The sequence below is a fragment of the Chrysochloris asiatica genome, unplaced genomic scaffold (genome assembly GCF_000296735.1).
Source record: "Chrysochloris asiatica unplaced genomic scaffold, ChrAsi1.0 scaffold00035, whole genome shotgun sequence".
Classification (NCBI taxonomy): Eukaryota; Metazoa; Chordata; class Mammalia; order Afrosoricida; family Chrysochloridae; genus Chrysochloris; species Chrysochloris asiatica.
In genome coordinates this window covers 10,477,107-10,489,275 of record NW_006408553.1, presented here as the reverse complement: position 1 = coordinate 10,489,275, position 12,169 = coordinate 10,477,107, and the positions used below count along the sequence as shown (strand labels likewise).

General features: G+C 36.7%; 1 protein-coding gene across 1 annotated transcript in view; it reads left to right on the top strand.

Annotated features, from left to right (window-relative positions):
- Window positions 1-3,446: 3,446 nt before the first annotated feature.
- Window positions 3,447-12,169, top strand: part of IDO2 (indoleamine 2,3-dioxygenase 2) — a 90,527-nt gene continuing 81,804 nt past the window's right edge. The window contains exons 1-2 of the mRNA XM_006859988.1: window positions 3,447-3,461; window positions 3,807-3,938. Coding sequence (XP_006860050.1) covers window positions 3,447-3,461; window positions 3,807-3,938 — 147 coding nt within the window. The remainder of the gene's footprint in view (window positions 3,462-3,806; window positions 3,939-12,169) is intronic.

Genomic DNA, 12,169 nt, shown 5'->3' with positions numbered 1-12,169 from the left:
CAGTCAGGTTTTTTAACCACTACACTATCAGGCCTTCCTTGAAGATGGTGGATCGGGTAGACGTGTAGTGAGGAGCTCGGTCAACAACAAAATGGAATACCAGGTCAAGAGGACTCATGAGTTGGTGTTGGAACTCCGCAACAAATATAAAGGTATGTTTGGAGGTTCGGAGGGTTTATAGCTGGGGAATTTGCAGGAGAATCCAGAAACTCACCACTTTCTGGATCAAGACACTCAGCTGTAAAACATAATAGATACTCTGAAAATGAAAGGAAAGAAAACCAGAAATATATGATATTACAAGTTTCCAGAAGGAAGATAGAAGATATGAAAAAAATGCCATCTACTGTTATATTCTAGTTACTTCACTTATGCTATTTCACTTATTCATTACAGCATTTCTCTGAAACAAATAATTTTATTTCCTAAAGCCATGGAAATTCAGACTCATAATTTAAGCCACTTGTCTAAGTGAATAGATGACTAAACCAAAATTCATACTCAGGTAGGACTAGTTCAACTTGACAATGAGAAAGTCTTGGAATGAACAGCAGCAAGCCAGGATTCTAGTACAATTATGATGCCAACTGCAGGGTGAATTTGGATGCCATTTTACTCCCATAAAATCTCAGATTTCTCATATGTTCCCTCAGGTTGTTCAGCTAGATTATTTATTTTATACTATTGATTTTAGGTATTTATTTTATACTATTGAATTTAGTTATAGTAAGAGAATTTCATGATTCTATGGTGTTAAAATAAGAATTTCTTAAACATTCCAGAGGGAATGGATTTTAAAAAAAGTAACAACCTGATACACAAAATCAAAACTGAATCAAAACAAAAGAAACCCCACAAAAGTAAAACAAAAAACAAGAAAAAAGTGAATCATCTTTTCATCTGAGATGGAAGGAAGGGAAGAATATACTAGAAACACGTAGTTTTAAAGATTGCATTTAGGAAACATAAGAAACTGAACTTTGATATGAGTTTGCTATTAAACTGAAGAGAAGAGAATAAAAACAGTTTTTTAGGTGTTTTACCATGAGTAATAAATCAGTTTGGCTGTGTTTGGCATACAGTTTCAAAACTGTATCCTCCCTGGGAACTCTTACATGATTTATCATGACCCTTACAGCTTTTACATTGATCTCAGGAGAAAAGAGAATATGATAAAATGGATTTGCCTACAACTTTATGACATAAGTTACGACTCAACACAAGAAAAGGCAAATTGTCCACAGTATATTCTTATGGTTTGGCAGTAATCTTTTCAGACTGCACATTAAGATGAATTCAAATACTGGTGGTACATCAGACTGGCTGCCTGGCCATCGAGAGAACAGAATAATGTCTTGAAATTCAAGATATGTTAGTTCTAGCCCTGGTTTTGCTATAATTTAGTGGAGTGACATTGAGTACATTTTTTTCAAATGTTTACACCTTAGTTGACTTATTTGTAAAATGGAGTTGGTAGTATCAACTTCATTGTTGATGTTAAATGTTGCTGAGTCAGTTCTGACTCATAGTGATCCTATGGGTTTTTGAGAAGCAACTGGTAGATTTGAACTGCCAACCTTGCTGTTGGCCATCCAGTACTTATCCTACAGCACCACACCAGGACTCTATCAACTTCATGTTGTTGTTGTTGTTATTAAGTGCCATCGAGTCAACTCTGACTAATAGCAATGTTGTATAGGACTTCAGAGAAGTGGCTTATAGGTTTGAACTGCCAACTTTATGGTTCACAGCTCAGTGCTTACCCTGTAGCACCACACCAATTCTCTACCAACTTCATGTTGTTGTTGTTGTTGTTAAATGCCGTTGAGTCAGTTCTGAGCCATTGCAATCCTATACAGAATTTCCAAGGAGCGACTGGTGAGCTTGAACTGTTGACCTGGCAGTTCAAACTGACTTCGCAGTAGGAAAACCATCTAATTTTCTGGTAGGTAATCAATCGTTACTTGATAAGATGGTTTAATAAAATGATCAGTTCAGACTATTCTAAACTAGTTATGATTATACTGACTTGTTTGTTTAAATAAATAAATAAAAATCTCTATTTACCATTGTTGTTGTTTTTAGGTGACAATGAGTCAGCACCGAACCATAGCGACACTATGAACAACAGAACAAAACACTGCCCAGTCCTGGGCCATCCTCACAACTGTTGCCATGCTTGACTCCATTGATGCTGCCATTTTGCCATTCCATCTCGCTGGGGTCTTCCTCTTTTTCTCTGGCCCTCCACCTTACCAAATATGACATCCTTCTCCAGTGACTGGTCCCTCCTGACAATATGTCCGAAGTATAAGAGATGAAGTTTGGCCATCCTGGCCTTCAAGGAGCACTCTGGCTGCACTTCTTCCAACACAGATCTGTTGGTTCTTTTGGCAGCCCATGGCACTTTCAATATTCTCCTCCAACACCATAATTCAAAAGCATCAATTCTTCTTTGGTCTTCCTTATTTACTTTCCAGCCTTTGCATGCATATGAGGTTATTGAAAATACCATGGCTTAGGTCAGGCACACCTTAGTCCTCAAGCTTACATCTTTGCTCTTCAATCCTTTAAAAAGGTCTTGCGCAGCAGATTTGCCTAATGCAATACGTTGTTTATTGTTTAATTTCTTATCTGCTGCTTTCATGAGTGTTGATGGTTGTTTCAAGAAGAATAAGTCCTTGACAACTTCAATCTTCTTTCCATTGATAAGAATGTTGTTTATTGGTCAAGTGGTGAGAATTTTTGTTTTCTTTACATTGAGATGTAATTCATACCGTGCTCGTTGGTCTTCATCAGTAAGTATTTTAGGTCCTCTTAATTTTCAGCAAGCAAGGTTGTATCATCTGCATATCACAGGTTGTTAATGAGTCTTCCTCCAATCTTGATGCCACATGTTTTTTCATAGAGCCCAGATTCTCAGATTATTTGCTCAGCACACAGATTGAATAAGTATGGTGAAAGAATGCAGCCTTGTCACACACCTTTCTTAATTTTAAACCATTCAGTGTTCCCATGTTCTGTTCAAACAACTGCCCCTTGGTCCATGTACAGATTCCTCATTAGCAAAATTAAGTGCTCAGGAATACTAATACTTTGCAATGTTGTCCATAGCTTGTCATGATCAACAAAATCGAAAGCCTTTGCATAGTCAATTAAACACAGGTAAACATCGTTCTGGTATTTTCTTGTTTTAGCCAAGATCCATCAGACATAAGTAATGATATCCCTCATTCCACATCCTCTTCTGAATTTAAAAAAAAAAAAAAAAACATATATATTTTAAATAATCAAAGCATTCCCAATTGTACAATATTTTCACTCTTGAAGTTTCAACATGTGTTTAGAGTCATTCTCCACCCTCAACTCACTGAAATGTCTAACAGTAACTTCTTGTTTTCTTTGGCTACTTTTTTGGAATAAAGTTCTACTTGTGAACTATTATCATGTACCGGAGTTCTGTAAGTGTATTTGGGATCAATCATGATTGAAGGTCTTCCATTACCCTTCTTCCAAAGTGGAACAATTTTGTCTCCGACTTTAATCCCAATCTTTTCATATATGTATTATATATCTGTGATAGAGAAGGAGGAGTTTTCTCTGAGATGGTTTTGTTTGCCTATTTGTTTTAGTCAACAGTCCTTAACTGTTTACTCAATCCTGAGCCAGAGAAAGTCCAGAAAAGTCTGGGCAAAGTTCTGCCCCACTGCTGGAAATCTATTAACTGCACAACTAAAAGATGCTGTGTTGAAGCTCCCTTAACCTGGATATTAGACATACTTAAATTTGGACAATTTTCTCTTCAGTGCTTTTACAGTGAGGAAGCTTCAAACAAAATAATGGAGGCTCAGAATCAGAATTTGAAGACAATACTGCCATTGTCTTTAGGAAGATTTCATATTTCTGAAGATTATGGCTTTCTTCTCCCAAATCCTCTGGTAAGGATAAAACTTTGAATCAGGTCAGTATAAGTTTTCTTCAGATGGTGAGGTGATTTATATTCTTCTTTCTCTCTCTTTCTTTTTCTCTTGTAATTACAGGTTGTTAAGAAAGATGCAATTAAATATCAAGTCATTGACTTGAGAAAGAGAATGTTTGAATGTGTTTCTTTAAATAGATTTCAGGGCAGGTAACCTAGAAATAAATGTATTAAGAAAAATCAAGAATAGATATAGATAAATTGTATAAAAAATATTGGGCCAAAACTATAGCAGCAGGTGTTTCTAAGTTTTACCACATGATGTAAGGTTCTAACAAGATCTTCCCTCATCAAATAAGATTAATTTCTCTCTTACAGATTCAACAGTTTGCATTGGCTACATGTTTGTAAATGAAATGCCTGTAGGAGAGTTTACTGATAAACTGTTTTGAGTCACTACTGCTGATATTATTGATGTGAATTAGCTTCCTAGTTAGATAGAAGGGAAGAGTGAGAATATGAAAGATCTTAGATGTTTTAGGGCTGGTGAGAGGAGTTAAATGTCGCAGAAATTGCTGAGAAGAGAAACAAATCCTTAAGAACAAACAGTATTTCTGTTTTAATTTCCCAATATGTAACATAATTTTGTTCTATCAGTTAACACTTATTAACACCATCTCCCTCCCACCACCACCACCTTTGAAGCTGGTCTAAAGCCTAGGATAACAAAACTGTCAGAGTCCTTGGAAACCATGTGGTCCCAACACCCTCTTTCTGTACTCTGGTTAGGTGAAATCCCAAAAAGATTTGCCTAAGTCATTTTAATAACAAAAGCAGAGTTAGAACAAAGACTTCTTGACATCTTTTACTGCACGGTGACTATAGGATAAGCACTGGACTATGGACCACAAAGTCAGTGGTTCTCCACAGGAGAAAGATTAGGCTATTTGCTCCCACAAAACACTCATAACTCCAAAATCCTATACAAGGTTGCTATGAGTCAGAAACCCCTCAACTGCATATAACAATAGCAGCAGTAACATAAGGGCCTTGACCACTCAAATTGAGAACCTAGTGATCTGAAATTTGTAGGTATTGCACTGAGCCAACAATTTCTTCCTAGTGTCTAATTTGCCATTTAACTATGATTAAAGAATGTTTGGAACTCAGTGAGATTTGATTAAGTATCTATTCTGATGCTTATTTTCTTATGAATTGTATTGGAGATATACAAATGAAGATAAAATCTATTCTCTTCTCTCAAAAGTTCTCTGTAGACTACAAAAGTCTGAGACCTAGTAACTTGAACTCTAAAAGTAATGACACACACATCAACAGAGCTGTTGTCAAATCCACTCTGATAAATGGTGATACCATGTATGTCACATGAGAATTGTTTTTCATAGGGTTTTGGAACACAATATATTATATTTCAGAAATAGCTTGTCAGTTCTTTCTTCCTAGGGATATCTGGGTTGATTCCATCTTACAAATGTCTGTTTAGTAGTTGAGCTTAATAATAGTTTGTAACACCCAGGGATAAGGTAATGACAACAGGGTGCCATGCAGAGTAGGGCTGTTAAACAGTATTAGACTCAGTTCTAATACTAATACTGCCACTGCCCTTGGCTGACAGACCGTACCTGTTTGCTGGGGATGGAAGGGGTTCTTGAGACATGGATTTTCAGTGCTGATCTTGGAAACTCTTGGAAAAAAACAGAATGAATAAGTCACCCTAACTTGAATTTACTTGAGTGCCTCACTAATCCATCTGAGAGCTGCCCGGGCCCCACTAGATTGCTTTGAAGCATGAATGTGAATGCACTTTTACAAATCTATGTAAGAATCCAGAGCCAGTTCTCCTCAACCTCAGCTAAGTGTTCTTTGAGAATCTGAGTGTATAATTTAATTCAGGAATATTTCCATGCTTCTTAGCTTACAAGGCAGAAAAGTCAATATGTCAATGTGGTTTTATTAGAAGTAAATATGTACATTGAACTGAGGAAAGAGACTATTTTTTTTAAGTCAGTAAACATTGGGCAGGGCTACAATTGGTGAGTTCCCCTCTTTGTTGTTTCCATTTTTATACAAAAGGGAACAACATAAAAACCAATTATTTCAAGTACTTTTGAAATACTGAGAAAGATGAAGTGTGCCTTGTGGTTTCATGACTGCATGTCCCTTAGTAGCAATTTCTATTGTTAGCTTGCATAAAAAGTTCACTAGCAAGCTGGTTCTAATTTATCTTACTCATATTTTCCAGACCTTTCAAAATGTAGTTCATTGTTTCAGTTTTAATTTTCTCTCACTGCTATGAGAATTATAAACAGCTTCCTTTCTGAGAAAAGGTGGGGTAGGGAGGATGTTATCATTGGAAGCTGCCATAGGTTACTCCATAGATTGGGAGATACTCAGTCACCGACATCACCAGCCAACGGTTTTGCAGCTGATAACAGGTGTTTATTTATTTAGTGCTACCATCACAGAAATTCCCCCAATGGGGGATTTAATGAATAGAAATTTATTTTCTCACAGTTTAGGAGGCCAGAAGTACAAATTCAGAATCTAGGGAAAGACTCTCTGTGGAACAAGGTCCTTTTCTCTTTGAGCTTCTACTCCTGATTGGTCTTCATATGACCTGGCACCTCTCTTCCCACATCTCTAATTCTGTTTCTTGCTTGTCTGGCACTGTAGGATAAACATTGGACTGCTAACCACAAGGTCAGTGGCTCAAGCCCACTGGCCATTCCTATATAGGGTTGCTGTGAATCAGAAACTCAAAGGCACTTAACAACAACATAGTATCTCAAAAGAGATCTATTTAAAACACATCTTGCATTAATCTTGTCTCATTAACATAACATAACACATAAATCCCATTCCCAACAAGCATTGCTGTTAGGATTTGAAGCACTTATTTGGGGTAGGAGGAAGGAGGCACAATTCAATCCATAACAGTGGATTATGAAATATTAATCACTTGACTCTCAGGCACACATAACAACAATTTATTACTTAAGAGACAAATCATAATTTGTAATCCTTTATTATAAATACCGAACTTAGTAAAGCAATGAATAAGTAAGCAGACTAGCTTCTGTGTTGGTGCTGACTTTGGCTCCAAAATTCTATCCTACTATTTCTATGAACTCTAGAACATTCTCAAGTTCCAACATTTCAGTGTGGAAAAACGTAAACACTACCTCCTAGATCAACATCCACAAAGATGCCACACACAAAAATATCATTATAATATCATGAGCATGTGTGTGTTTTTGTGGGGAAAGAATTTCTTCTTAGGCATAAAGGATACAAGGAAATGATTTTATGAGAAAAAGAGAGGTCCAGATAGGTTGTAGTACTTGACAAGATAGAAGACACCTTGAATGTTTGGCTCAAGAATTTGGTTTAACACATTTGGAAAATGATATTTTACCACACCAAAACCAGGTAATTTGAATATTTATCTAACAGAATGTGAAATACAGATTGAGTTAGAGTCATGCTCTTAAAATGTAAATCAAAATCACTTATGTTGTTGTTTTTATTATTTATTTATTTATTAAGTTTTATTGTGAATTATGTGACAGTTTACATGGGAGAACATTAGTTTTACATTCATCTTAACATATATTGTTTGATTGCCATGGTTATAATCCCTTCCATGCATCACCAATCAATGAAAGGGTGCATCCTATAAGCCTGCTTCCACCCACCCACTCACCCCAACCCCCCCAACCTCCCACCCCCCGGTCATCAGCACACGCCTCTCTTCCTCCCTGGGTCCTGAGTCCTCAGCTGCTCCATCTCTCCACACCATCATCTCTGCCTCCATCTCTGGGATCGCTGCCTCTCTGGACAGAGTTCTTCTCTCCGCTCTTCTCCCTTCATGGTTCCAGGGACCTCCGCTCCCTGTCTACAAAGTCAGTCACTCCCCTCCTTGCCACAAAATGCCCACTTTTACATTTACAATCTTCACAATCAGTCCTGGTAAAAATTATTCACCCTTCCATCACAGGAAACCTATCCTCATTTCCTTTAATCAGTCCTGTCTAGACAGATTGGATACTACTCAGTGGAGATTCTACCTTGCTCCACGTCCTCTGAATGCAGGTTCCCACCCCCCTTTTTCTTAGTCTTATACAGTAGTGGTCCTATGCAATATTTCTCTTTTTGTGACTGACTAATTTCACTCAACATAATGCTCTCAAGGTTCATCCATGTTAAATGGTGTCATGCAGCTTCCTTGTTATATCTTGTATGTACCAAAGTTTGTTTATCCATTCTTCAGTTGATGGGCACTTTGGCTGTCTCCATCTCTTTGCTTTTGTAAATAGTGCTGCTATGAACATTGGTGTGCATGTATCTTCCCGTATTGTGGCTCTTTTTTCTTGTGGGTAAATACCAAGTAGAGGAATTGCTGGATCATATGGTATTTCTATTTTCAACCTTCTGAGGAAGTGCCATATTGCTTTCCAGAGAGGTTGGACCATTTTGCAGTCCCACCAGCAATGCAGGAGTGTCCCAGTCTCTCCACATCCCCACCAGCATTTATTGTCCTCAACGTTTTTGATCTTTGCTGCTATTGTTGGTGTGAGATGATATCTCATTGTTGTTTTGATTTACATCTCTCTAATGGTTAGTGATCATGAACCTTTCTTCATATGTTTGTTGGCTGCCCGCATCTCCTCTCTGGTGAAGTGTCTGTCCGTATCCTGTGCACATTTCTTAATTGGGTTATTTGTCTTATTTTTGTAAATGTGTAGTATTTTCCTATATATTTTAGAAATGAGCCCTTATCTGATATGTCATTGCAAAAAGATTTTTTCTCAGTTTGTGTGTTCCCTTTTTACTCTTTTGGTGAAGTCTTTTGATGCGGTGTTCCTTTTGCTGTGTTTAATCCACCAGTTCTATAAGAAGTCCTCTTCCTCTTTGTCAGTGTCCCAGTCTGGTTAGTTTGAACCTTTACCTTCAGTGTGGTTGTGTGCTAGGGAATTGGTTCCAACTTATAGTGACCCTGTATAGGATTTCTGAGATTGTATTGTTTGTTGTTATTGTTGTTAATGTTGGGTGCCATTGAGTCAGTACCAATTCATAGCAATCTTATGCACAGTAAAACATAACACTGTCCAATCCTGGGCCAACCTCACTATTGTTGCCATACTTGAGTCCATTGATTCTGCCACTTTGCTAACCCATCTCGCTGGGGGTCTTCCTCTGTTTTCACGGGGGCAGAAAGTCTAATTTTTCTCCCATTGAGCTGCTGGTGGATTTGAACTGCCAACCATGCATTTAGCAGCCCAATACTTAGCCACTACATTATCAGTGCTCCTCCTTCAAGGTAGAGAAGAAAATTTTAATAAAGTAAATGAGGACCAGTATGAAATATTTGGTCACCCTAGATGGAATAAGAATTTGGTGGCAATTAAATGTTATAGTCTTTAATATTTGTCCAGTGTTTATTTCAAGGACTGACTGAGTTCTCATTCTAGATGGAGGAAGGGCCCAAAGAAGATGTAATACTCTCTGTCCACGTTGTTGCTGCCATGTGTCATCCAGTTGATTCCAACTCATAGTTACCCTACAGGACAAAGTAGAACTGCTTCATAGAATTTGCTAACTGTAATCTTTACAAACACAGATCACCAGATCTTTATTCCCATGGAGTCACTAGATGGGTTTGAACCACCAAGCTTTCAGTTAGAAGCCTAGTACTTAAACAGCCTAGTGTTTAACCATTTTACCATAAAGAATCCTTTTCTCTCATCTGTTTTCATTGCTCCTCAGTCAAATCCAAATCTTTGTTTCTATCTATCCCTCAGAAAAAAAAGAAAGAAAAGGAAGGAAATGCCTTAGAAATTATATTAACAATAATTTATTGGTACTTTGTCATGCCCTCCACCTCAATGGATTATTAAAATACTCTTTTCAAGTATTTTTTCTATGTTTTTACTAGGTCTTCTTGAATTCATGAATGTCTTCTAATATTAACTTATATTCATATTGACGACTATAGTTGATGGGTCTTTTTAACATACTACTGATTTAAGTTCTGTATTTTCTTTAAGAATTATATGCATTCATACACATTTTTAAAAAATCAAACTATTGCCATTCAGTCAATTCTGACTCACGATGACTCATATGTGCCAGAGTAGAGCTCTGCTCCATAGGGTTTTCAGTAGCTGGTAATTTGGAAGTAGTTCACTAGACATTTCTTCTGAGGTGATTCTGGGTGGGCTTAACCTGTTTCCTTTTCAATAGCAGTCTCATGTATCAACAATTTGTACCATGCAGAGACTCCATCCATAAATAACAGGGGTGTACAGATTCCATGGTAAGCATTATATTATTGCTATTACTTAAAGAACTCTTCTTTCAACTACAGCTACATAGGATGAATTAGATAGTTTCTCATCTTTAGAATATATAACAGGTAACATATTACAGTTCCTGAAACTAAAGACATTTTTAAGTGACATTTCTAGCTACATTGTCTATTTTGTCCATGTTTATTGTTCTATTAGGTTTGTTCTTTTATAATTTTACAAGTGGGGATATATAATTGCGAATGTATTAATAATTTTACTTGTATCATTAGGAATTGAGTTTTTTAACACTCACAAAAAACATAATAAAATTAAGTGATTAATTATCAAAGACAGTCAGCCCTACCTCTGAAATTTATCTCCTACTTTCTCTATCATGCTTTTCCAATTAACTATTATGTCCTTAACTTGTCTCTTTATTTCCATTCGTGCCCTGTTCTAAGACATTCTCAACCTAGGAGTCAGAATGATTCTTTAAAATGAAAATCAAATCATGCGACTCTGCTCTTTAAATTTTTTTTAGAATAAAGTCAAAATATCTCATTACCTTATTGATGCACATCAATATCACCTGATCTCTTTCTTCCTTTTTTTTTTTTTTTTTTTACTACATACCAGCCTCTTTCAGTTTACTGAAATGTGAACATTTTATTTTCTACAAAACTAACCTTACTTTGCTGATGATTTGTCTACTTTATTTTACTAAATCTTTTTTTTTTTTTTTTAACCTTCCTGTACTATTATACCAGATGGTATAAATGGTTTACACTTGACTATTTTGAACATTGTAGTATAATGCACTGGACCACAAGATCAGTTTGGACTACAAGGTTGGTCGTTCAAACTCATTTGCCTCTCCTAGAAAACCATATGCAGGGTCACTGTGAATCAGAACCAATTTGACAGCACTCAACAACAACAAAAACAACCAAAGGATGCTAGTTGCAACACACACTGCAGCTCCATAAAAGAAAATCCTGGTGATCTGCTTCCTTAAAAACTGCAACCAAGAAAAGCCTTTGGAGAAGTTCTCTGTAACACTCAAGGTCACCATGAGTTGGAGTTCACGCAAGGGCAATGGGCTGTTTTGCTTTTAGTTGGGGGCAGAGGATATTTTTGGTGTTATTTCCTTAACCAGCAGATAGTTAACCAATCAAAAAGTTAATGTAACAAATAGTACATTGTTTCTATAAATTAATTTATTTAAAAGAGCCTATTTTCTTTTAGACTATAAAGGGGTTGAAAAAAATATCAAAAACGAAGTGGAGAATGCTTGTATGTTCTTCCAATATTAACTTTTCAATGTAGCATTATCTAACAGGATCATCCCAGGAATATTCAATTACCTAGAGGAGTGTCTGCTTGACTTATTATTGATGTGTCTGTTTTACTTATTATTGTTTAGGACCCAGACTCTAAAGCTACATGTTAACATTTAGATTTTTGTACAGAAGAAAAGGTAATTGTTTCTGCTGGGTAGAGAATGTTGTTGTTGTTGTTGTTGTTAAGTGCGATTGAGTCAGTTCTGACCCATAGCGACCCTGGATAGGGTTTCTGAGGAGCAGCTGGTGAGTTTGAACCACCAGCCTTGCAGTTCAAATGGCTTTGCAGTCTGGCGCATTAACCCACAGTGCCACTCCAGGACTCCAAATATTATACTTCTACTGGACTGTGAACCATAAGATCAGCAGTTCAAACTTACTAGCTTCTCCTTGGAAATTCTAAACAGGGTTGCTATGAGTCAGAAACGACTCAATGGCACTTAACAGTAACAGCAGCGACTCTATAGAAAATTGAACAATTGTATATCTAGCCTAGCAATTTTATTTCAGCATTCTTTTTACCAAAAACCCTATAAAATTCAATCTGTAAAATATTCTTTGAGCCAACTTTACCATCCTTATTTTTTCCTCATATATAT